General features: G+C 53.9%; 2 protein-coding genes across 4 annotated transcripts; one reads left to right on the top strand and one right to left on the bottom strand.

Annotated features, from left to right (window-relative positions):
* Window positions 1-4,993: 4,993 nt before the first annotated feature.
* On the top strand, window positions 4,994-22,550 carry LOC105522587 (WAS protein family homolog 2). 3 transcript variants are annotated; one of them, XM_011957135.1, is made up of 11 exons: window positions 4,994-5,131; window positions 10,010-10,163; window positions 18,511-18,622; window positions 18,828-18,974; window positions 19,152-19,288; window positions 19,536-19,671; window positions 19,849-20,050; window positions 20,139-20,303; window positions 20,956-21,108; window positions 21,858-21,926; window positions 22,067-22,550. In XM_011957135.1, the coding sequence occupies exons 2-11, from the start codon at window positions 10,015-10,017 to the stop codon at window positions 22,198-22,200; spliced, it is 1,404 nt and encodes a 467-aa protein (XP_011812525.1). In that variant the 5' UTR covers window positions 4,994-5,131; window positions 10,010-10,014; the 3' UTR covers window positions 22,201-22,550. The 3 variants fall into 3 exon arrangements, with proteins under 3 accessions (XP_011812525.1, XP_011812524.1, XP_011812526.1); XM_011957134.1 differs by having other exon boundaries at window positions 5,100-5,517; window positions 20,950-21,108; window positions 22,067-22,512; XM_011957136.1 differs by lacking the exons at window positions 4,994-5,131; window positions 19,152-19,288 and having other exon boundaries at window positions 10,000-10,163; window positions 18,521-18,622; window positions 22,067-22,549.
* Window positions 22,499-24,768, bottom strand: LOC105522586. The gene is given in 4 exon segments (XM_011957133.1): window positions 22,499-23,411; window positions 23,413-23,521; window positions 24,227-24,348; window positions 24,731-24,768. Coding segments are annotated over 4 exon segments (402 nt in total). The 3' UTR covers window positions 22,499-23,278.
* Window positions 24,769-26,258: the final 1,490 nt, after the last annotated feature.

Consider the following 26,258-nt stretch of genomic DNA (forward strand, 5'->3'; position numbering starts at 1 on the left):
TAGCCAGGCGTGGTGATAGGCGCCTGTAGTCCCAGCTACTCGGGAGGCTGAGGCAGGAGAATGGTGTGAACCCGGGAGGCGGAGCCTGCAGTGAGCCCAGATTGCACCACTGCACTCCAGCCTGGGCAACAGACAAGACTCTGTCTCAAAAAAAAATAAATAAATAAAAAGTCAGGAAACAACAGATGCTGGAGAGGATGTGGAGAAACAGGAACACTTTTACACTGTTGGTGGGAGTGTAAATTGGTTCAACCATTGTGGAAGACAGTGTGGCGATTCCTCAAGGATGTAGAACCAGAAATACCAATCCCATTACTGGGTATATACTCAAAGGATTATAAATCATGCTACTATAAAGACACATGCACATGTATGTTTATTGTGGCACTATTCACAATAGCAAAGACTTTGTTTTTTTTTTTTTTTGAGACGGAGTCTTGCTCTGTCACCCAGGCTGGAGTGCAGTGGTGGGATCTCAGCTCACTGCAAGCTCCGCCTCCCGGGTTTTACGCCATTCTCCTGCCTCAGCCTCCCAAGTAGCTGGGACTACAGGCACCCGCCACCTCGCCTGGCTAGTTTTTTTTGTATTTTTTAGTAGAGACGGGGTTTCACCGTGTTAGCCAGGATGGTCTTGATCTCCCGACCTTGTGATCCGCCCATCTCGGCCTCCCAAAGTGCTGGGATTACAGGCTTGAGCCACCGTGCCCGGCCGATAGCAAAGACTTTGAACCAACCCAAATGTCCATCAATGATAGACTGGATTAAGAAAATGTGGCACATATACAACATGGGATCCTATGCAGCCATAAAAAAGGATGAGTTCATGTCCTTCGTAGGGACATGAATGAAGCTGGAAACCATCATTCTGAGCAAACTATCACAAAGACAGAAAACCAAACACTGCATGTTCTACTCATAGGTGGGAATTGAACAATGAGAACACTTGGACATGGGGCAGAGAACATCACACACCAGGGCCTGTCGGGGGGGTGGAGGGCTGCAGGAGGGATAGCATTAGGAGAAATACCTAATGTAAATGATGAGTTGATGGGTGCAGCAAACCAACATGGCACATGCATACCTGTGTATCCAACCTGCACATTGTGCACATGTACCTTAGAACTTAAAGTATAAAAAAAAGAAAAAGAAAAGAAAAAAAAAATTGTTCACCTTTTACCAAAGTGTTGGGATTACAGGTGTGAGCAACCACGTCTGGTCCTTTTGTTCTTTTTTTAATTGAGGTGAAATTCACATAAATTTGACCATTTTACAGTGAACAGTCAGTGGCATTCAGTACATTCACAATGCTGTGCAAACAGTATCTCTATGTAGTTCCAAAACATGTTCATCACCTCAAAACGAAACCTTGTACCCATGAAGCAGCCACTTCCCATTTTCCCCTCACCTTAGCCCCTGGAAATCACCAACTGGCTTTTTTTCTCCACTGATTTACATATTCTGTATATTTCCTATAAATGGAATTGCATAATAGGTGGCCTGTGTCTGGCTTCTTCCACTTAACCTAATGCTTTTGAGGTTCAGCCGTATGGTGCCATGGATCAGCTCTGTGTTCCTTTCCATGACTGATACTCCACTGTATGCCCACACCACAATTTGTGTATTCATTCATTAATCTATGGACACAGGCATCTTTTTTTTTTTTTTTTTTTTTGAGACGGAGTCTTGCTCTGTCGCCCAAGCTGGAGTGCAGTGGCACGATCTCGGCTCACTGCAAGCTCCGCCTCCCGGGTTTACGCCATTCTCCTGGCTCAGCCTCCTGAGTAGCTGGGACTACAGGCGCCCGCCACCGCGCCTGGCTTATTTTTTGCCGTGGTCTCGATCTCCTGACCTTGTGATCCGCCCACCTCGGCCTCCCAAAGTGCTGGGATTACAGGCTTGAGCCACCGCGCCCGGCCCACAGGCATCATTTTTAAGCACTTCAAATATGTTGACGCACTGAATCCTCACCACAAAGACAGATTCAGTTATCACATATTGAGAGCATGAAAACTGAGGCACAGGTAACATGCCTGAGATCACGTGGCTATGAAGCAGAATGAGGACTCCAGCAGAGGCAGTCTAGTCCCAAAGCCCTTCCCTTCCTAGTAACCTGAGGCTCTACCGCCTCTCAGAGAACCACCCAGAGCACAGCTCAAGGGCGAAGCTGTCTGGTCTGTCTGGTGAAGCTTCAAATGCTGTTCATTTCAGATAAAGGGAGGTTCCTGGGCTGCAGAGGCTTCGTAGAGGAGGAAGACCCTGTAAGGTCTAACTCAGCGCCGGTCAGGATGGTGTGAACTCACTCTGAACACAGTCACCCATGGGTGTTTATTAAAACTGGCTCTGGAACTCCCACCGGGAAGGTTCTTATCTTTGCCTGCACAACAGAGAGCCCTCTGGGTAGATTTCGACCTAGGCCTCTTTCAAGTATGTTAGAGACCTCAGCAAGATAAACTATTTTCTGTCTGGCTGCATCTGTCTATCTGTTTAGAGAGCGGGACATTTCCATCCTCCTCTCTCCAGGCATCCTTGGAAGCCTTTCCCACAAGCAAGACATCTTGGTGAAATTTAATGCTGGAGAGGCAAGTGGTTTTCAGGAGAGGGGAGTGTGTTCCCGGAACTGTAGTACAAAAGCTAGAGGCTGAGTAGGGAACATCTTAAACTAAGTCCTCCGTCTTATTTCCAGTTTTCTTCCTGTAGATCAGGGCTCAGGACACCCTGCCGCATTTTCTTCACTCCTCCACCAGGAATTCCTAAAGTCCATGTTCATGGATCCTGGGAAATCCAGGAGGCTGGCAGATGCTGGCGAGCCTCAGCAAGACTGCTTCGGACCAACCCTGCAGCCTTAATTCCCTAGGCCCACTCAGCCCAGCTGACCAGCAAAGGCAGGCAGGGCTTCCATGTCCACACATGAGAATGACCTGTAGCTCTTTGTCTAGGCTGAGGTAAAGGATTCCCAATGCAGCTCGAGGGGCTGAGGGTAAAAGTCTTTCCAATTCAGCTCTTAGGAAATCTTTAAAATTAGGCCTGGGATGAGTCTGTCAGTAGATTAGGTAAAGAACTTTTATGAAGTTGAGGGTGAACCATCTGGAGGGTAAACTGGCTGGTGTGGTTCTGGAACTGGGGGTGGTGCCTAGCAACACATTTGTGAGAAGACACAGCCAGGCTTGGTATATGATGTGGTGTGTGTATATTCACAGGCATCATGGAGCATATACACTTTTTTTGTGTGTGTTGAAATAAACCTTACAGATTACAAAGTACTTTTTTTTTTTTTTTTCTGAGACAGGGTCTCTCTGTGTCGCCCAGCCTGGAGCACAGTGGCACAATCACAGCTCACTGCAGCCTTGACCTCCCAAGCTCAAGTGATCCTCTCACCTCAGCCTCCCATGTAGCCGAGACTACAAGTGTGTGACACCATGCCTGGCTATTTTATTTTTGTAGAGATGGAATCTTACAATATTGCCCAGGCTGATCTCAAACTCCTGGGCTCAAGCAATCCTCCTGCGTCAGCCTACCAAAGTGCTGGGATTACAGGCAAGAGCCACCATGCCCAGCCAGATTACAGAATACTTTGACATCCTTTCTCTGCAGCCCTCAAAAGGAGGCAGGGCAAGCACAATTAAATCCCATTACAAATGGGGCGACTGAAGCTCCATTCATGGCTTGCCCAGGGTCACACAAAGAATGAATGGCAGAGCCCTGAGCCTGTGTGCTTCCCTCTGTGCCAGGCTGCTTTACCCGGGCATGGGTGCACCTCGTGCATGGGACATTTCTCCTTTGTTGTGTCCTGAGTACCTTAAGCCACTCAAATATTGCTCAGGTGGAGTGAGGGGAAAATGTTTTCAGGTTGTATTAGTCAAAACAAAATACCACACACTGGGTGACTTTAAAATCATACATTTATCCCTCACAGTTCTGGAGGCTTGGAAGTCCAAGTTCAAGATGGCAGTTGGACGGGTTCCTGGTGAGGGCTCTCTTCCTGGTTTGCAGACAGCCACCTTCTCTTTGCATCCTCACTTGGTGGGAAAAGACAGAGGAGAGAAAGAGAGAGAGAGAGAGAGAAAGAGAGAGAGAAATCAGAGAGCGAGAGGGAGAGAGTGAGACAGAGAGACAATGCTCTCTTTTCTTACCAGATCTATAATGAGGGCCCTACCCCACAACCTCATCTAACCGTAATTACCTACCAAAGGCCCATCTCCACATACCATCACATTAGGCGTTAGGGTTTCAACATAAGAATTTGGGGAAGACATAAACATTCTGTCTACAACAGGAGTGGAGATCCATCTCTTCCTTACCGCTGGTAAGGGGACCACACGCTGCAGCCAGTGAGACAGTAGCATGTTCTGTTACAATTGGATCCAACTCCCCCAGAAGAGGGGGCAGGGAAGGCGGACAAAACTGGGACAGGGAGAGAGTATTAGGAAGAGAGGAGGGTGGCCAGAGGTAGCAAATAAAATATAAAGTGCCTAATTTTGAATCTCAGATAAACAACTAATAATATTTTTTAGCATAAGTATGTCCCAAACTAAGTTTGAAACATATTTATGCTAAGAAATTCTTCATTGTTTATGTAAAATTCAAACTAACTGGGCATCCTGTTTTAATCTGGCCACCCTAAAAGGCAAGGGCCAAAAATGCCGGAGTCAAGCCAACGGATTCCAGGAGGGACGACTGCTGGACTTTGGACTGATGCTCTTTATACGTACATAACTGTTTTAAAAAAGCCTCTTTCTTTTTACCAGCTTTTCACTACCTTTTTAAAAACTGTGGTAAAACATACATAACCTAAAATTCACCGTCTAAACCATTTTTAAGCATGCACTTCGGTGGGATTAAGTAGATTCACACCGTTGTGCCGCCATCACCACCATTCATTTCCACCACTCCTCCATCACTCCAGCCTGAAACTCGACCCATGGAACACAAGCTGCCCGGCTCCGCCTTGCTTCCCCATTCCTGGCGACCACTGCTCTGTCTCTATGAATTTTGACTATTCTAGGCACCTCACAGAAGTGGACTCATACGATATCTGTACTTCTGCGTCTGGCTTCTCTATTTAATTCTTAAAGGGGGGTGGGAACTAAGCAGATCATAAGGGAGCTGCCCACAGAGGTAAAGACAAGGTGAGGTTTGCTGAGAGACGCAGGAAAGAAGGTCAAGGTGTAGGGCTGGAGGGCAGGGGCGGGCCCTGGGCCTGGGCTGGGAGTCCTGCCCCGGGGTGCACCCAGGCCGAGGGATGCCCGGAGGAGCCGAGGCTGGCGGACAGCTTGACCCTGAGCTTGAAGGGAAGGCAGCGAGGGGACAAAGGACGGAGGCCTAGGAAGAGGGTCTGCAGAGCAGAAAGCACGGGTAAGGGCGGCCTGGCGCTCGTAAGACAACAGATGGGAGCTGTGTGCACGTCGGGAGCTCGGAGTGCGCGTGAGTTCCGTGCCCAGGCCCACGACTCGGCCCGCCAGGCCAGCGCTCCGGGTCGACGGGGTCCGGGAGCCGCGCTTGGGGAGGGCGCAGCGCAGGGTGAACGGCGGCGTTAGGACCCGGGGGCGCGGGCGGGCTGCGGCCGGCGGGGCTAGGACCCAGCGGCTCCGGCGAAGCGGAAGCGGCGGCGGGAGCTTCCGGGAGGGTGGCGCGTAGGTGAGGAGGCGTCGGGGCGGCGGGAAGTGGGGTCGTGGGGGGTATGGCGGGGCGAAGTCCGGGACCGGGAGGGGCTGGAGGGAGGCGGAGGGGAGGCCCAGGACCCTTCCTGGCCGAGAAGCCTGCGCCAAGGTTATGTCACGCGGCCGCGGCACGGTGCTCGGCTCCACTGCGGACGCCGCCGCTGGGCCCCGACCGCCCGGGAGGCGTCTGGGGTTCGCCCCGGAGCCTCCTCCCTGGAGCCGCGCCCTGCACCCGGCCTTGCCCGGCCCTAGCAGGGAAGCCAAGGCCTGTGGGGCGCAGGGACCCGGGCTCTGCGGGGTCCCGGTTCCGCCTTCCCGCCCGGGCCGGATTCTGGGAAGTCCCGGTTCCGCCTCCCCACTCCTGCGCCTTCCCGCCCGGGCCGGATTCTGGGAAGCCTCGCGCGGCTCTTCCGCAGCTGCCGCCCGCCCGGAGCGCCTGGGCCCTCCTAGGGGACCCCACTTCTCTGACACCGCGTTGGGTTCCGGGGGCCTACAGCGAGGCCTGTAACTCGGGGAGAGACCCTGGAGCGGGGTGTGGGAGAACGGTTTGCAGGAAGGGCTCCGAGCACTCCGAAATTATACACCGTGGTCCCAAAGAGGCGTGCGGTGTCTGCATTTTCCCGGGAGTGCGCAGTTTACACTACATTCTGTAAAGCCGTGCTGCTGTCCACTAGAAATACTGTGCGATACACATGTGCAAGTTTTGTCGCTTAAAAAGAATTTGAAAAAATCTTGATGAACATGGCATAGATGCAAGAAAAACACCGTTATTATAGAATACGCATTCATGGAATGCATTGAAGAGTTGTTAACAAGATGGATAGGCAGGAAATACCGCAGACCTAGAATGAATTGCAACTACCTACTGTGGAACTGAGGAGCTAAGGTTTCTTATTATTAAACTCCCTGATAGAAGACGACTTTTGATAAAATTTTTCTTTTTGCCCCAACAAAATCAAGTGTGTGGTGAAGACAAACACTTGGGGTGATGTATACTAAAGTAAGGAAAGTGTTGACCACACACTAGGGGCTGGGTAGTGTTAGATTCCCTTGTTCTTCCCTCTGTCAGAAACAGATCTAATTTAGGTTTATATAAAGGCAAAGTATCAAGGTAAGGTGACTTACAGTTGGTAGTACTAACAAAGTTTCTGAACTAAGATTTGCATTATTAATGCATAAAAACAAAACATCAATAAATAACAAAAAGCTTGGAATTCAGACAACAGATCCAAGTCTGGGCTTTATCTCAAGCTAGTGTTTTGGTGTTGAAACAAATGTTACTTGGTCTTTCTAACCCCGTTTCCTTATCTAAAATTGGGAATGATGATAAATTCACTGATATTAAGAGCTAAATGAGATTCTTGAGGAGTCAGAATGGTTCTAACATATGTAGTTATTATTAGCAGTCATATTGCAGCATAAGAAAATACCATCTGCTGGATGAGGGACAATAAAAGTTATCTACATGATCATCATTTAAAAGCTACCAGATATAGGAAGAAGGGGCCATAAAATGATAACCTTATGATGATTAATTTTGATGCTTAGGTCAGAGTCCATTCTAGGACGTCTCCTGCCCAAAAAGAGCAGAGACTCATTTCTTTGGAATCACAGGACACTGAGTGAGAGGACAGAAAAAGAAAAATACTTAAGTCACATATGTGATTTCTAAAAGTAAAAGGAAACAGATGAAATGAGTGATATATTTTTAAATCCAGTATATCCCAAATATGGTTATTTTAGCATGTAATCAATATAAAATAATAAGAGATTTTACATTCTTTTTTTCTAGTCTTTGAAATTTGGTGCGTATTTTACACTTACGGCACATCTCAGTTCGGACTATCCACATTTCAAGTGCTCAGTGGCTGCATGTGCCTGGTGGCTACCATGTTGGACAGCACAGGTCTAAGCATTTCATTCCTGCCAGAAGTTCAAATTCTTAGCTTTAATTTTGAGTGTTTTTTAACAAAGTGGCCTCTGTTTATCATTCTTTCTTCTAGTACTTCCCCAAGGATGATTGTACCCTCAGCACTCAAGACCACTTGCTGTTCCCCTACACACTTCTTGTTCAAGCTGTTTCTTTTACCTGGAATGCTGTCTTGCACCTTCTTCCTGGACCTGATTCGCTCTTGTTGCCCAGGCTGGAGTACAGTGGTGCGATCTCGGCTCACTGCAACCTCCACCTCCCCAGTTTAAGTGATTCTCCTTCCTCAGCCTCCCGAGTAGCTGGGATTACAGGCATGCACCACCATGCCTGGCTACTTTTGTATTTTTAGTAGAGATGGAGTTTCACCATGTTGCTCAGACTGGTCTCGGACTCCCGACCTCAGGTGATCTGCCTGCCTTAGTCTCCCAAAGTGCTGGGATTACAGGCGTAAGCCACTGCGCCCGGCCAAGAGGCACACATTCTGCCAAGAGCTTTTTCCTGACTCCCCTGACTCCCGAAGGGATTTGTCACTCCTTAGCTTTGTACTCATGGCTGAATTAGAGTGAATTTAATTTGAGTTTAGTTGTTTTTGAGACTGTCTCCCTGGCTAGTGTAGTGTGTTATTTACCTTTGTTGTGATCATGGCCTGCACCGAATAGATGATCAGTAGATGTTTGCAAACAGAAGGTAAACCACTTATCAGGTGTATTCGGTCCTATTTTTGAATGGGCTTGCTGCTTCCCTTTTGAGGAGATTTGTGTATGTACTCTTTTCTCACGCATGTGTGCGAGCAAACACGCATACGCTAACAAGGAATTCATCTGAAGATGTGCGCAGGAAATATCTTGCATCTTTATCCCCTTTGTGATCTTACCTATGGGAGAACTGAGGCATAGAAATAAGTTAGGACAGCCAGCAAACTTGCATCAGTATAAATACAAAGAAGGGGAGGGAGGAACATTCTTGAAAGAGGTGTTGTGGTCTCAGAGGGTTAGGCTTTTCAGTTGGCTGGGTATCAGCTGACCATGCTTTAGTTATTTGATTGGAGGAAAAATAAGTGGGAGGTGAGGAGTAAACTCCTGGGCCCTGATGAGTATTCAAGGCAAGTACAGATCTGGAAAGCCTGTATGCAAAGCAGGAACTCACTGCTGGAGAAAAGCTGAAGAGCAGGATGGTCATCTCAGATCATGAAAAGTGCTGGCCTGAGGAGGGCAGAAGGAAGGGCTGGGGAAGCCAGCAGGGGGAGCAAAGGAGTAGGCTCCAGTTGGGTGAAGATGTTGGTGTGGTACATTATGTGAAGTATGCAAATTATTATTGGGAATAGCCACGTCTCAGCCATGCTAGTTCTCAGTCTGGAGAATGGGAAATGGAAAGGATCAGATTGAGAGACTGCAACTTACTCAAGGTCACAGCATTTTAAACCCAAGTGAAACCTCCTAGGCCCTTCATGCCACACTCATCCATCCCTACCTACTTGTATTGCAACCAAGGGCCCCACTGTAGTGCCTAGGAGAGCAGGTCTGGGGCACAGTGCCAGGCCTGATTAATGTCTTCCTTACCATTTTCCAACGAGGGGCTGTGATTAGGCCTATTTATAGGGGCCTGGTCCCTTAATATGCTGCCTGGCACATCTCTTGCCAATCAAATCAGTGCCGTCTGCAGTGTGATTGCTGCTTTAGTGGCACCAGGGAGAGGAGTTAATTAAACCCAATATAAATAGACTCTGCCCTCACTTTGCAATTCCAGAAGTGTTTTTCCTTCCTGTCCTCCACCCCCGCATGCACCTCTTTCCTCTTGGAAAGGCTAAGCTCTAGCCTGGGTGAGGAGGGCTGGACACTCTTATACCTAGAGAGTCACTAGCTACTGCCCAGTCTGTTTCAGGAGCAGGCCTCAAATTCCTCAGGGGTTGAAGTGGGAAGAACCCGTGTGTGCACATTTTTTGTGCTTTTCCAGAACTGGGTACCATTTGGCGTTTGTTCAGGCAATCTCCCCCACTACCCCATTTCTACTCCTCTGTTTCTGGCCTCTTTTTTCCTCTGCAACCAAGGTTTCTTTCTTATTTATCCAAGGTGGGGAGCTGAACTGAGACAACATATGGAAAGGGTGCCTGGCAGGCACCAAGCACCTTGTGGGGGGTCAGAAATGTTGCACCTTCTCTGAATTCCTCCATTGACCCTACAAATTCCCTAGTCCCTGGTCCTGCCCTTTCCCTCCCTCATTCACTCAACAGGCATCAGCAGAATCCCATCTATGTGCTCCTGGCCTCCCACCAAGTGCTGTGTCCTCTCCTCCCCTATCTGTGCAGGCTGAAGCTATGTGCATGGCTGGGATGAGGGCTGTGTTGTCTCAACACCACCCCGCCCTGTGGTGGGTGAGTGCGGGTGGACGTAGGTGGCTCTGATGCTCCGGCTCCCGTCCACAGGCACCATGACTCCTGTGAGGACGCAGCACTCCCTGGCAGGTCAGACCTATGCCGTGCCCCTCATCCAGCCCGACCTGCGGCGAGAGGAGGCCGTCCAGCAGATGGCGGATGCCCTGCAGTACCTGCAGAAGGTCTCTGGAGACATCTTCAGCAGGTGGGTGCTGCCATCCACCCCCACCTGATCAGAGGGCCATTCCCATCCTGGGCAATCCCAGCAACGCACCCTCTGGGAGCAGCCCCCTTGGGGACTCCTGGTCCTGGGGAACCCATCTGGCTTCCCTATGTGGGCGGGGCCTAAGTGAGGGCCCAGCTTGGAAGATTCTGCTCCTGGGAGTCTGAGAGCTCACTCCCTTCCACCCCACTTGGCCTCCTGGTTTCCTGTGGTGGCTCTGCCCTCACAGCTTATGCTCTTGCTGCCATTGGAGGTCCTATTCCTTCACTTTTTCTTGCAGCCAGCAACTATTTACCCAATAGTGCTTGTGTGCATGGCATTGTGGGAATCTCTGTATATCCAGCCATGGACGAGGCAACACCTCTCCAACTGGAGCGCACATTCTGGCAGGAGAGAAAGACCTAAGTAACCAATGCATGATTCGTTCTTAATAATCGTTGTGACAAGGTCTGTTGATAATATTTTGTAATCACTAATATTCATATAACATAAACCATGCACCACCATGGATTTGAGTGCATTTAACTCACACTTTATGAGCAGGCACTGCTGTCATCTCCATTTTATAGATGAGGAAACTGAGGCACAGAAAGGCTGAGAGTCCTGTCCAAGGGACAGAGCCAGGATTCAAAGCCATAGATCATGGCCCCGGGTTCTGTGGGTTATTACCGCATCTGTTAGGGGGAGATGGGGTGCTGCAAGGCTCATCATGGGAGGCCTGGCTTGGTCTTGGGTCAGGGAAGGCGGATGTGAGGAAATGACATTTATGGTAAAATCTGAGGGTTGAGTGGGTAGGTCAGGAAGAACATGCCAGAAAGAAGCACATGAACTACAGCTTTGAGGTGAAGGACCTAAAAGGAACCCAGCATGGCTGGAGCACAGAGTGGCCATTGAGGGAGCCGAGCTGGAGGGGTGCGGCTTCTTGTATTGGCAGCGCTGACCTGGCACAGTCGTTGGGCTCCGGTGACTTCACTCAGTGTTTATCTAACATGAGTGAGTGAATGGTGTTTGCTCTTTCTTGGCAAAGGTCCCAGGGGTTGTTTTATACACAGGTCCTGTCTTTGGCCATAAGCAGCCTGAAATGAGGCTTGGTCTCCTTCCCAGGATCCCACACCGTGCCTCACGTGGTAGACCCCAGTGGGAAGTATGTGACTGCCTGACTCAGGTCCCTCTCGTGGTCCACGTCACCCCTGCTTTGCCCCTTTCCTGGTTGTCACCAGACCTGGAGCCCCTGCTCCTTCATTTTGCAGCCTCCTCTTCTGTCACCAGCTGGGAACCCACCTCTTCCTGAAAGTCCCCCCGCCCCACTGACTCACTGGCTTGCCCCAAACTTGTCAAGAATGTTCCTGTAACCAGGGGCCATGCACAGAAGTGGCTGAGGGGTCACCTTGGAGCTGATGCCTTGGCTCAGATCCGGCTACCGTGTTTGCTTCCCCTGTAACCTTGGGCAACTCAACCCCTCTAAGCCTGAGCGTTCTCATTTGTGAAGTTGTAATAATGGTAGCTTCCTGGTAGAATTATTGTAAAGATTAAATTAATGAAAACATGCAAAGGGATGGAACAGTGCCTGGCACCTAGGAAGCCTTCAGAAAATGCTGACTCTTCCCTGTTGATAGTCTTGACCCGTACACTGTCTTTGGTCACCATTCATGAACCTGCCACCAATAGTAACAGAAAGTGCCAGATGCACCTTTTGTGCTTATTGTTGTACTAAATGTGCCCAAGGGACGCCTAGGGAAAAGGATGCAGGTCCTTAAGAGCCATCAGCTCCGGATTATGGCCACCCCGTGTCCAGCACTTAGAATGGAGGCCAAAACCATCCCTCGGAAATTGTGTTTCCTCGCCAAGACGGGGACTGCATGGTTGCCCTTCTCTGAGGGCAGCCCTGGATTTTTGGCGTCTTTCCTTTCCCGTCCTGGTGTTTGGCACCTTGTAGGCAGTTGTATGTCCCCTGCCCAGGGATGGGATGAGGAGAGGGCAGGAAGGCATTTCCTGGATGGTGGAGTGCCGCGTTCATTGAGTGTGGGTTCTCCAAGCTGCTGGCACAGCCCAGGGAGGGGCAGATGCCTCTCAGGAGCCTTGGGCCTGAGTCCTGGCTCCCTCACTTGTGGGTTCCAGGTCACTGCATCTATCTCTCCACCATGTGCTCCACCTCGTGCTGGACCTTAGGAGATACCAATTATGTGGCTGACACTGTGTCCTAGAGGCTAGAATGGGAACACATAGGGCGAGATTGATTGTTAATTGCTAGCATGAACCGCGTGGGCTTCTCAGGGTCTAGAGTGGAGAGAAATCAGTAAGAATTGGTGGCACACCTGTCAGAACTCCCCACACCAAGCTAAGCAAAAAGTAACCAATCAGTAGAGCAGCCTTTGGAGTAAGGGCTAAAATGATGTTATCAGGGCCGGGTTTTGCTTTCCTTCCATGTCAGTTTGCTGCTTTGGGTCTGGCTGCATTGCCAGACAGGCTGTGCTCTAGGGGTGGAAAGGTGACATGACACAGGCTCAGTCCAGCAGGAAAGAATGCGCTCCTGTGTCCCCACTTCCTCCAGAAGGCACACTCACCCATCCCACCTGGCTTGGTCCTCGTGTCTGTACCAGCATCCATTGTTGGGGCCAGGGAACTACGACATGCCACCTGGCTCAGACTGAGGAGCTCTGTGGGCTGAAGCTCTGGGACTAAGCCTGCGAGAGAGATGGATTCCCCAAGGGAAATGGGGCCATTGCTTGAGTAAAAAGGAACTAGTTGCTGGAGAGGAAAACCACGTGCCTACTCCACATAGGGCAGGCTCCTGGAGGATAGAGGCAGGGTAGGGAGGTGGGTGTGCAGGTTGCCCTGGTGGGGTCTAGAAATGGGGGCCGCAGGCTTGGCGAGAAGCCTCAGTGTGACTTGGAACATGGTGTGTGGTGGTCTGCGGGGAAGGCCGGCCTGCACAGTGGTGGGAGGGGGGTGCTTCTGCATGGGGAGCACAGACAGCGCTGCAGCTCCCAGGCGCTCCGCTCTCCGGGCACGAGAGGCTGACTTCCCATGAGCCTGTGGGCCAGGCCTCTTTGAATGGTGCTGAGGGAGCTTTGCCTTGGTTCCTTTGTGTCCCCACCGTGCCATGGGCGGCTCCTGGCGGGGTGTGGGGCAAGGCAGTGAGTGAAGAGTTGGGATGAGTAAGTTAGGGCCCACGGAGTTCTCAGGACAGGACTTCAGGTTTGATTCGGGAGTGTTAGGGAGCTGTGGTTGGATTTTGAGCAGGGCAGGGATGGGACAGAGAGTTTGGGGAAGGTTCTTCAGGCATCCGCCATGCAAGGGACAAGAAGGGAGAGAGAGTGGGTGCCAGGGACACCCAGAAGCTGTTATTGTAGTCAGGATGTGACAGGGATAAGGCTACAGACGGGGGACTTGCAAACAGGGAGGGCAGGGTGAGACATTCAGAAGAAACGACGACAGGAAATGGTGACAGATGGGGAACGAGGAGGAAGGAAAGGGAGAGTCAGTGATGACTGGCGGTGGAGTGGGGAGCACTGACACCTCCTCCTCCACTTGCCCCCTCCTGTGGCACTGGACAAGCATGTGAGCTTTTCATTTTTCATGGGCTTTTTTGGTGGGGATGTGACCGGCTTTGAATCTCTCCCCTTAAACATGCTCCTCCTGCTTAGAAACCTGCACAGAAGAGACAGGGACGGAGGATAGACTCTCTCCCCACCACCCCGTCTCAGGCCGCAGCACAGCCCGGCCTCTGGACTCACTGGTGTCGGTGCCCAGTGGCGCAGGCAGGTGAGCTCCTGGCAAGTTAAAATTCCAGGCTGTGCTCTCTCCTCCTGCTCTGCTGCAGCTGGGAATGTGCAGAGACTGGAGGGATGACAAGCACCTCCCAGGCGCTCTTCAGCTGTGTCCTCCAGACCCTCCCTGGCCCCTCTTTCTGCCCCTCTGTCTGCCCCCTCTTCACCTGGGAGAAGCCAGGCCCCCAAAATAGTGGGCCAGATATGTCACCTGCTTCCCATGATGTAGAAGACAAGGCAGGAGGGAGTTGGGATGGCACGGGGAAGAGGAAGGAACAGACTGTGTGCGGAAGTTTGGATGCTGTCATCTGCCATTGCCCGTCAGCCCCTGCCCAACCTCTTCCCCCAAGAGGCAGTGCCACTGCCCAGCACCTTCCCCCTGGGAAGGGCGATTTTCTCTGCAAAGCTCTTGGTCCTTTCCTCCATCTCTTTCTTTTTCCTTTTCCCCACCTCTTCCTTTCTTCTCCCCTTCCTCCTTTCCCCTTTCCCCTGGTCCTCGCTTCCTCCATCCTTCCTTCTCCCCCCGTTCTCTCTACTGATTGGCACCTGGTGGCCCCCAATGTTACACACTGCACTAGATCGCTGCATAATTACCAAGTCATTCTTAATTATCCCAGAGTGGAGAAGATAAAGGCAAAGGCAGGAGCCCAGGTTCAGGGTCCATTTCCCTGGGGTCATGACAGAGGCAGGGGAGGAGAAGCAGTGAATCTGGGTCAGGAGTGGGTGCTCCTTGCTTCTTCCTCCCCAGCAGCCTCTAGGGGGACTGGTGTGCTGATGGTGATGGGCCGTGATCAGCTCCTTCTTACTTTCACAGTAATCCCGTGATGTAGAAGGGACCATTCCTGTTTTTGAGTGGAAGAAGCTGAGGCAAAGACCAGTTAGTGACTTCCCCAGGGTCACATGGCTGCTAAACAGATGTGAAATCCAGGCCCGTGGGATGTGGTGGTTGTTGATATTCTTTTCTCACTTCCCCAGGAGCCCTGAGTCCCTCTGAGTGTGGATGTGTGTCGTCTGATTCGTCTTTGACAAACGGGATGCACTCAAGTTATTGAACAGTCATGGGTGGAGGGGGGAGCAGGAAAGCGGGGGTAGAGCGGGGAGCAGGAAAGCAAGGGATGCTTGGAGATGGTCCCCTCCAGGGCAGCTAGAGGAAGACGGACCTTTAGTGAGACCACACGCAGAACAGGCTGGGCCACTTCCATCCCTGATATCCACAGAGGCAGCTTCCTCTCTAGTGCTGGGTGAGCGTGCCATAGGTACGGCTTCAGCACTGAGCTTGTCAACTGACCTACCTTGAAGTAGGCCACCAAGCCAAAGGTGTCTGGACCGGGAGTGACAAACAAATGGCTCTCGTGGCACCATCCCCCCACCCTCAGGGTGGACATTGTTCCATGGCCTGGCCCCAGCGAGGCCTACAGGCCTTCCCGACACAGCCTTCCAGACCATCCTGCTAGTCCATGGGGATAGCAGATACGCTGCGAGCTTTCTGATCCTGAGTCTGCACTCATCCTCGGCACCATAGCCTGTGACCATAAGAGGATAGACTGTCGGGGGCTTTGTCAACAAGCACAAGTTCCTTAGTCTCATGGACTCTTGGCTAAGGAGAGAGCCCCAGGATCGTGTCTCCACCTCCACCTTATCCAGGATTCGCCCTTGGGGCATCCCTGGAAGGCGCTTGTGAGCTGGAACCTAATTGCTCTGCAAAGTGATGCAGTTGTTTATTAGAATTTTTTTTAAAACAGAACAGAGATCTGTTTCCTTGCAACTCTGCCCACTATTCCTGATGTCAGTGTACTCACTTCTCCACCTGACAGCCCTTCTGATATTTTTGATATTCGAAGGGAATGATGATATTCTCAAAGTCTTTTGATCTTTAGTCAGAACATCCTTCAGTTATCTTCATGTGTCGGGAGTTTCTCACTCATCGCCATCCTCATCACCCTCCCTGAGATGTTTGCTCATTTGTCACTTTCTGTTCAGCCAGTGGCTGTTACACATCAGGCCCCGTCCCAGGCGCTGGAGACATAGCAGTGAAGGAGACAGACTTTGCAGGCTGCAGGCAAGTTCCGAGTCCTCTTACAGCGTGGATCCGGTTTAAAGAGATGTGACTGGCCAAGACTGGTGCCTGGCATGGATTCGTTCATGATTCCAGGACTCTGTTTTCTGTGGTGCCTCTAAGAGAGTGCATGGTCCCTGCTGATTCAAAGAAGGATGAAGGGCAGAAGAGGGACAGGGAGCTGTGTGCCCTCAGATCGCATTGCCTTTTTATGCTGATTAATATGCTTTGAGCTCCTACTGAGCTTATAGTTAACAGAAGCTTCCAGGTCTTTCTTCACCTGAACTGTGTCTAAATCAAGTTCCCTCCACCTTCTATATTTATGCACTTGATTTTTAAAACCTAGATGTTGGGCTTCACATTTGTTCCTTGTAAGTTTCATCTTGGTGATTGCAGTCTACCCTCTAGCCTTTAAAAATTATCTGAGCCTTGATTCGATCATGCCGACCAGTTTACCCTTCCCCTATGTGCTGGCCCCAGTTTTCTAACTGGGTGTTGAATGAACTGGATGGACTCTGCCAGGTCCCTCCGTGCAAGGCTGGAATCACTCCATTGTTCAACTGTGCCCTTTGGGGCTGTGGTTCATTTGGCTCTGATTTTTCCTGTATGTTCTCTCCTCCAACCCCCATAGCTCCATCTTGTCTACAAAATTTTGTTAGAAGCCGTCAAAATCCGTGCTGACTCAGGATGCACTGTGCTGCAAGTTCTCCCCGGGTACAGCAGGCTAATAACCCTGTTACAAAGAGAAACGCTGTGCATTTCGAGCCGTGCTGGCCCCTGGGACTCACTGCTGCCTTTTCTAAGTGCTTACAGATTCTCTGTGTAATAATCCATTCCAGAAATTTTCCAGGGCTCGTTGTTGGGCTTGGTGTTTGCCACTTTGAGTGATCAGCCCTTCTCTCCTCTGTGGGAGCACCAGGACAGAGCAGCCTTTGTCCCTCCCCAGTCTCAGTTCCTTCCCACTGCCCCTGTGGATCTGGAGTGCAGAGCTTATGCAACTTCTGAAGGTCGTGTCAACACCCAGGGGCAGAACGAGGCTGCCTTGGGAACTAGGGTAAATTAAAACACCTTGTGCTGGAGGGCCCTTAACAGCAGATGAAGGCCTCTCCCCAGCCAGAAAAGATGGAGCACACGCTGGGTGGTGGCCCCACTTTCTCACTGGAAGGAGATGGTGCTCTTCTTTTTTCTTTCTGAGTTGTGGCCACCTTCATACCAGTCTGTCATGGGACACTTAAGCTGCTTGGGTGCCTGCTGGTACTCCCAGCCCTGCCATGCCTGAGCGCCCTGCACACGAGGAGCCAGAAGTAATCAGGGCAGACTCATCAGGGCATGGGGACTCCTGGATTGTGAAATTGGCTCTCTGGGGGCCAAGGCCTTCTAAAGTTGGTGGAGGTGGCTTTGGCTTTTAGGGTCCAATTCTAGGCCATTCATTCCAACCTTTAGAGAAACCCCAGCATTCCCTAGCCCAGAGTCTGCAACCCCTCTACCACCCCACATCCTCCTCCCACCTTTCCTCATGAACCCCAGTTGCACCTCAGCCTTCTCATCCCTGTGCATCACACAGGCTCGCTCGTGCCAGGTGGATGCTGAGGCTGCTCTGAATGTGGAGTGTGGCCCTTGAGGGCAAGGGCTGGGTTCTTGGAGGTAGCGGAGCTACAGGGGCGACTGGGAGGAGGATGTTGTGTTACATTCACATCAGAGTTAACTTTGCAGTGAGAGCGGCCTTGCTGTGGCCAAAGAACATGGAAAAGCATGAGTGGGGTTATGTGCCTCAGAGCATCAGGCATCTGGCCTCGGGCACCGGGAGCCAGCCACAGGGATGTCCAGGGAAATGGCGTTCCAGGAGATGCAAGCACACGAGAATGCACTTGGCACGTCTGGGGAACAGCACGGCAGCTGGTATCACTGGCCCACCCACACCAGGGAGGATGGGAGCGGGTGAGGAGCGACACCACACACCTGGCACACTGGCCCACCCACCAGGGAGGATGGGGGCGGGTGAGGAGCGACACCACACAGAGCCCGTGGGCCGTGGTTGGGACTCAGGGTTTGCTCAGTGAGCCGTTCACTATGTGCAGGGGCAGTTCCCTGTCTGAATTTAGGTCCAGCCTTGCCAGTCCAGCCTCCGGTCTCGATTCCCCCTTTGCAGAGGCCACTTTGTCAGCGTCACGTGATCATGAGGGGTTGTGAAATGCTTGCCCCATCAGTAGCCGTGTGTGCACGTGTAAAGACCATCCTCGGTGTGCCCTGGAGGCTGTCCTTCAGATAGCATGTCCAGGTGCCAGCACAGGGCCTGTCCCTGCTGAGAGTGCAGGGAACTCAGTACCGTCAGCTCCTCGACCCTGCAGGTCAGATGATCCCACCAAGATGGGCCCTGGCAAGCAGGTGACCCTGACTTAGGAGCCCTTGCCTGAAGGCCCGGCCTGGCAGGCCTGCTGTTAGGAGCAGGAGGTGTGCAGGGGGTGGGGAGCAGCCTCAGCCTCTGTGATCTTCTCCATGGCAGGATCTCCCAGCGGGTGGAGCAGAGCCGGAGCCAGGTGCAGGCCATTGGAGAGAAGGTCTCCTTGGCCCAGGCCAAGATTGAGAAGATCAAGGGCAGCAAGAAGGCCATCAAGGTAGCCCCCACGCCCCTGTGCCCTAAGGCTGCTGGGCAGTCCCTCCATTTCCCCGGACCTCTGAGGCTGCCCAGTCTCTGCCTTGCTGCCCACCTGTACCTTGGACTTTCCTCCCGCCCAGGCTCCCAACCCCACCCTCTCCTGCCAAGCAATCCTAGCCCCCTGAGCCTCTTGGGGCCCCTCAGACTTGTCCCTGTGTCCACAGGTGTTCTCCAGTGCCAAGTACCCTGCTCCAGAGCGCCTGCAGGAATATGGCTCCATCTTCACAGGCGCCCAGGACCCTGGCCTGCAGAGACGCCCCCGCCACAGGATCCAGAGCAAGCACCGCCCCCTGGACGAGCAGGCCCTGCAGGTCTGCTGGCCACGCACATAACATAGCCCGGGTCACAGCAGGAGGACTGGATACTGGGGAGGAGCCGGGGCCACCATAGGGTTCTGTCCCCCAGAGGAGGCCGACCGGGATGGGGTGGCAGCTGATTAGGCCCGGCAGTAAATATTCACCATCCCTTGGCCATCGTGGCCCTCCCAGGAGAAGCTGAAGTACTTTCCTGTGTGTGTGAGCGCCAAGCCGGAGCCTGAGGATGACGCAGAAGAGGGACTCGGGGGTCTTCCCAGCAACATCAGCTCTGTCAGCTCCTTGCTGCTCTTCAACACCACCGAGAACCTGTATGGCCAGAAGGCAGGGCCGAGGGGTGTGGGCGGGAGGCCCGGCCTGGCTTAGTGGGGACCCAGGGTATCAGACGCAGGTACAGTGCATGGGCCAGGAGCCAGGGGGTGACTGGGGTGGCTTGGCTTGGGAGGCCTGGGACCTCACAGTGCACACTGTGCCCCTGATGATGTGGAGAGGTAGGTCAGGAACATGGGCTCAGGACAGCAGGTGTCAGCTTGCCTGACCCCCATGTCACCCCTGTAGGTACAAGAAGTATGTCTTCCTGGACCCACTGGCTGGTGCCGTAACAAAGACCCATGTGATGCTGGGGGCAGAGACAGAGGAGAAGCTGTTTGATGCCCCCTTGTCCATCAGCAAGAGAGAGCAGCTGGAACAGCAGGTGGGAGGGGCAGGGCATGGGTGGGGACAGGTGCAGTGGCCAGGGGCCCTGCCAGGGCTCCTCTCCAGGCAAGGCTGTTGAGCCCCTTATTCCACCCATGGGGGGTGCACACAAGTTCTTGTTGGCTGCCCCTGCAGGTCCCTGTCACCACTCACGTGTCCCCACCTAATCTTGCAGGTCCCAGAGAACTACTTCTATGTGCCAGACCTGGGCCAGGTGCCTGAGATTGATGTGCCATCCTACCTGCCTGACCTGCCCGGCATTGCCAACGACCTCATGTACAGTGCCGACCTGGGCCCTGGCATTGCCCCCTCTGCCCCTGGCACCATTCCAGAACTGCCCACCTTCCACACTGAGGTAGCTGAGCCTCTCCAGACAGGTGAGCTGGGCTCTGGGATGAGGGCTGGGCTAGGGACCTCCCTGCTCACATACCTTCTTCCCTAGACACGCCACACTTTGTGTTTCAGACCTAGAAGATGGGGTACTAACAGCACCCCCACCACCTCCACCGCCCCCACCACCTCCCCCAGCTCCTGAGGTGCTGGCCAGTGCACCCCCACTCCCACCCTCAACCGCGGCCCCTGTAGGCCAAGGCGCCAGGCAGGACAACAGCAGCAGCGCGTCTCCTTCAGGTGGGAGCAGCTCTTTGAGGGCACCTCATTTCTGGTGTGCTCTGTGCACTCAGGTGGATTTTCTGCGGGTTTGTTCAGTGGTCAGAAATCCTCGATTTTTTGAATAGTTCCCATTTCAAGTATCTTGTTCTACTTGGTCCATGAAATAGTAGTTTTCAAGCTGTAGAGCTCTGAAATTCTCACCTCTAGGGCACAGGGAGTCTGAACAAGTGAGGCTCTGGGTTCCCCATTCCTAATTAAACCAATGGAAAGAAGGGGTCTAATAACAAACTACAGCAACACATTTTTCAGTGTCACTGAAATTACAACATTTCAGCTTTACTGTTAAATCTCCCAGTCTATCCCTAGCATCCAGAAGTGGCACAAAACCCCTCTACTGGCTCATGTGTGCCACTGAGACTGTCCAGCTCCGCAGGGTGGGGGCTAGGGAGGGAGCAGGGAGTGTCTGCACACAGGAGGCCTGTGCTCAGGTGGTTGCAGAAGTCAGTGCCCAGGCCCTACACAGTCTCCAAAGGTCCAGCCTCCCCAACACGGGGCTCCTCGTTTGAGGGAAGGTGCCTTCCCTCCCAGCAGGCTCTTGGCACAATAAGCTTCCCCAGGCCTGCCTGAGCAGCCTTTTCTCCTTGCCCTGTTCCCCACCTCCCAGCTCCAGTCCAGGGAGCTCCCAAGGAAGTGGTCGACCCCTCTGGTGGCCGGGCCACTCTGCTAGAGTCCATCCGCCAAGCTGGGGGCATCGGCAAGGCCAAACTGCGCAGCGTGAAGGAGCGAAAGCTGGAGAAGAAGAAGCAGAAGGAGCAGGAGCAGGGTGAGCGGGCCCTGGAGCCTGTGGTCAGAGGGCCTTGGGCAAGATTGCCTCCTCTCCTCCAGCCCTGAGTCCACTGGGTGTTTTCTGCCCACCCCCTGCCAGCCGGCCCCTGCTTCCCCTAGGGCATATGCTGGAAGCCCTGGACCGCCAACAGAGGTCCTCAGCCCTCCTGCCTGGGCCATGGCTCCTTCCTGGTTTGGGAGCCATAGTGGAGCTTTCCTCTCTAAGCGCACCCAGCTCAAACTGTGACAAGGAGAATCTTCTTCGACTGCTGAGTGGTCCAAGGCAATGGTCAGCCCCCGCAGCCTCCTGAGATATTTTTAGAGACTGGACCTGAGGCCTCTTGAGGCTACCGATGATGCCTGCTGTGAATGCAGACACTGGTGTGATGCGATGCCTGCGCGTACGGCAGCAGTGCCCTGGGCGCTGTGGTTTTGAGCTTGTACCCAGCGCTGCTTTTGCCTTGCTCTGTGACCCCAGGCAAGCTGCCTCGCCTCTCTGGGCCAGTTTCCCCATCCGTCAGTGCTGCACACCCTGGTCCTGTCCCTGAGGTGGCTGGGAGAGTGCTTCGCAGACATAACCACTTTCTCATTTCTGCCCGGTGCTGGGTCAGGGGTAGACTGAGGCTCCGAGCTAACTGGGAAGCACAGTGGCCTTGGAGGGCTGGGGAGTGTCCCAGGGGTGGGGACAGGGAGCCGGGGGTCGCCTGGGACTGAACTCTTCACCCCAGTCTGGCTTTCCCGTTGCAGTGAGAGCCACGAGCCAAGGCGGGGACCTGATGTCGGATCTCTTCAACAAGCTGGTCATGAGGCGCAAGGGTAGGAGGCAGGGCCGCTGCCCGCCCTGGGCTGGCCCATTGTAATTCTCTTCTGCCTTTTTCTTCCTGTATTTAAGTCTCTGGGGGCTGGGGGAACCAGGGTTTCCCGCCAACCACCCTCACTCAGCCTTTTCCCTCCAGGCATCTCTGGGAAAGGACCCGGGGCTGGTGAGGGGCCCGGAGGAGCCTTTGCCCGCGTGTCAGACTCCATCCCTCCTCTGCCACCACCGCAGCAGCCACAGGCAGAGGAGGATGAGGACGACTGGGAATCCTAGGGGGCTCCATGACACCTTCCTCCCCCAGACCCAGACTTGGGCTGTTGCTCTCACATGGACACAGCCAGGATAAGCCGCTCAAACCTGCTTCCCTGGGAGCGGGTGGTGATGGAACCAGCACCCAGCACTGTGCGGAGACCACCTGCAAGGAGCGGAAGGCTGGCCTGAGGCCACACGGCTGGGGCGGGGGCTCTGTCTGCCTGTGCTCCACGGGGGGCGGCTCCACCCAGCCTGCACCAGTGTGTTCTCTTCTCTAAAGAGGCTTCCAGAGAAAGCAGCACACAAATCAGTAAGGAACTGAGCAGAAACCAACAGTGTGCTTTTAATAAAGGACCTCTAGCTGTGCAGGATACAAACCTCTGGGGGTCCGTGACTTTCCTCCTGCCCCTGTTGGTCCCTAGGCAATAGGGGCAGAAGATCCCAGCTGACCCGTTTCTCTGGGGTCAGAGGGAGGAGAGAGGTGCAGTCAGCAGGGGCAGCTGTTGCAGGTGGGAGGAATAGGCTCCTACAGAAAAAAGCTTTCAGTGACAGACACGGGGTCTCTAAAAATAGTCATGCTGAGCGCCTAATGGCCCTTGGCACCATTGCTGGTGTTGGAGTAGAAGGTGTCTTGGAGTTGGCTGAAGTAGTTGAGAGGGAGGGAGGTGCCATCGACTTGGAGGAACTGGCACCAAGCCAGGGAGATACAAATCCAGGCAGGGCTGTGGGGCAGGTTAGGGAGCAGGGCTGCAGGAGTGACTCAGGAAGAAGGTGGGGGAAGTGACAAGCCCCCCGGGTCGGAGCCCTGTGGCCGTGCGGATCTTTCTAAATTGAGACTGGAGGGTGAATAGTCCAGGGCAGCTAACTTTAGTTATCATAGAAATGGCAGAAGCAGATGCATCTGCTCCATCTCGCCTCTAAGAAGGTGGGCAGGACAGAAAAGGCAGCCTCCTGCAGAGGCCCCGTGAGAAGCCTGGCCCTCGGCCATGCGGGTTGAAAGATAGATTTGATTCCACAGAGGGGAGCTGCCCTGGGAAGACCTCAAGGATGGCCCAGACCCACCATTTCTTCGGGGTTCACTTGCTTTCTCCAGTGGGCACTAATGCTTGTGTCTGGGTCCTGGCAGCACTCTGGACTCCACACTCTGCTGGGTTTCACCTTTGTAGCGGGATCCCTGCAGACCAGGCCCATGACGAGCACTGTCTCCAGTGGGCAGAGCAAAGAAGGCGCAGCACCAGGCAGTGGTGCAGTTGCCTGTCAGGAAGAGGCCGACTTCTCCTGGTGAAGCTGGGCAGGCAGAAGGCAGTGAGAACTGCCATCTCGGGGTGGTGGAGGCTCTCGGGAAAGGAAAAGGCAGGACTGAACTTCCACACAGCAGCAATGGCAGAACCAAAGGTGGCATTGACCTGCACGAGGGCTCAGATCCAGGCTGGCAGCTTGGCCAGGACGGGGCCGGGTGTGGCACTGGTCCAGGAACGCTAGGCTGGCAGAATCCCTTTGGTGCCTGATGGCCCTGCCTTCGTGGGAACGGAGACTCAGGCTTTGAGTCACAGCTGCCTCCCCAGCAGCACATTTCCATGTCATCTTCCTCCCCTTCCTCAGCCTCAGGTGGGAGACAGGGCAGGCAGCCCCCCTTTCCTCTTCTCCCCTTCTCCGACCCCCGTCTCTGCACCCAGCCGGAGGCAGCCAGGCTTGCCTATGGACCAGTTGGCAGCCTTCATGCACAGGTTCTCCACCAGAGCCTTTCTTGGGGGCTCCTGGCTGGGGCTCTGAACTGGGGAGCGCAGGGGATGACCCATGCAGACTGTTTCCTGCTTGTAGCTCTCCCTGGGAAAAGACTCCAGGCCTTGAGCCAGACCAGGAGGCTTCGTGGGCCACCGCAAGCAGCAGGGGTCCAGATGACATCACAGAAGATCAAGAGGGTGTGGAGGGGCATCCAAGCCTCCCACGGAGACAGGAGACACCTGCCCAGCGGGGAAGTCCTGGCTGTGTCAGCCCTAGGGGCGGCGCCACTCCCACTCACCGTCCAGTCCCCTCTCACCCTCTGCAACACTGGGGACACTCACAAGAGTGTGAGCCAAGTAGGCCATCCTCTCCTGCAGCTCTGGAGACCTGATGTTGGGAAAGGGCATGCCTGCCATCACCACACACCTGGGGGGAGACAGGAGCCTGGGGCCGGTGGACTTCAGGAGCTCCTGGGTCGTCACCCACACGTCACCAGCTGCTCCATTCTACCATTTCCTCAGCCCTCTTGGCTGTGCCTGCCCCTCCCCTCTCTGTACCTACCACCCGGGGAGGGCTTGTTCAGCTCAGAGATCCCATCTAGGCCAATGGATTGGGTCCTGCTACAGCGATGGCCGACCTGATTTTCCACCTGCTCTCCCAGGGCCAAACGCAGAGCTGCGGAGTCCCTCCCTCCAGCTGGCTGGTCTGAGCAGTCACAGCCCGGCCTTGGGCTCTGATGGCAGCAGATGGCAAGTAGGGGTCCAGCTGCTGGAGTGAGGGCCAGTTGCGTATCACAGCCAAGGAGATGAGCAGAAGCACTACTTACCGGCCTGGATTGTCAGAGAAGTTGATCCCTTCACTCATCTTTCCTCCAGTCACAGAGAGGAGCAGGGCCTCCGTCACTCGGCCTGTCTCCTAGCCACTGCCCCAGAGGTGCTGAGCCAAAGCTTGGATGTCACTCACAGCATTTCCAGCTGCCGCCCCACCAAGGTCTTGGGCCCAAGCCTCAGAGTTATGCCCGCACCTGAATGCACCTGGAATACGACAGTGGCACCTGCTCCACCTGGTGTGAGCTCTCAGGTTTATGGAATATGTGGAGGCAGAGGACATCTCCCAGAGGTGGGTTCAGGGTGCTGTGTCTGGGATCTGCTGGTGGCTTTGTGTTTCCTGGCTGGGGGACTGGAGAGCCTTGCAGCCAGGGGCTTTGGGGAAATCCTCTGTAGTCAGGGACTGGGACCGGTGGGGATGACGAGCTAGAAGCCTGTCCTGACTCGATGAGCACAAGAGCTCCCAGGAGGACTCAGTGGCACTGTCCTTATGAGTAGGAGGGCCAGCTGACGGGCCACTCGCCTTTCTGGTGGCCAGGCGGCCCAGCAGGCTGCCCTTCTCCCAGTGGGCATGGACCTGGCGCAGGTACTTGTAGGATGGGAAGAAACAGACCAACTCTCCAGGAACCACACTGCACAGGTTACAGAGGAGGCCACGCACCTTGTGCATCTAAGGAAGGAAGAGAGGGAGCCCCCATGGAGCAAACCCTCAGCCACCCTACCAATGGTGTCTTCACCTTGAGGCTCAAAACTGAGGAGAGAGACCCATGGCATGACTGCAGCTGGGGGGAGGACTTGGCTGCCCTGGGTGGGAACCTCAGGTGGAAGGTGCCACCTCCCACCAAACACAGCTGCTGCTGCTGACTGTGCCTTTCTGACACGAGTCGCCTCACTGGTGTCCCAGGGTGCCTTCCTATTGCCCCGCACTGAGTCCTCCCTTCTTCACTCCAGGGTCCCGATGGGCTACGCAATGACAGGTACTGCACACCCAGGCACGCCACAGGAGATGCCCCCCAAGTCCCTCATCCTTGCCTGCAGCAGGAAAGGACATGACCAAAGAGCAAAAGAGCCAAAGGGAATGAGCAGCTTTCTCATGCGTGGCATCCTCAGGGGGTGCCTGGAGGTTTTAAGAAAATGTAGCAGCCTTAGGGTTGAGGGGTGGGGAAGCTCAGACTTTCCTCCATAGGCATCTAGATTGGTGCCGCTCGTCCTGTGCGCTCTGTAGCAGGCGTCCCAGTGCAATTTCCCAACACCTGGAAACACTCAGGGTGGGCCAGTGCGCCCTGCCCCGGAAAACCCCTTTCTGCCCGAGCCCAGGCTGTGGCAGGGCGAGCTGGCTGGGACTGAGCATCTGAGGCAGCTCTCTTTTCTGGAACGTGAATTCCGGAGGCTGATTGGCGATCCCGCTGCAGATGACAAGGGGCAGGATCCCGTGATCCAGTGAGACCCAGGGAGGTGCCGAAAACTGGAGATGCAGGCGTGCTGGATGGGCATTCCTCACCCTCTCTTACAGTTTGGAGCAGCAGC

This window comes from Colobus angolensis, unplaced genomic scaffold (assembly GCF_000951035.1).
Source record: "Colobus angolensis palliatus isolate OR3802 unplaced genomic scaffold, Cang.pa_1.0 Scaffold437, whole genome shotgun sequence".
Lineage (NCBI taxonomy): Eukaryota > Metazoa > Chordata > Mammalia > Primates > Cercopithecidae > Colobus > Colobus angolensis.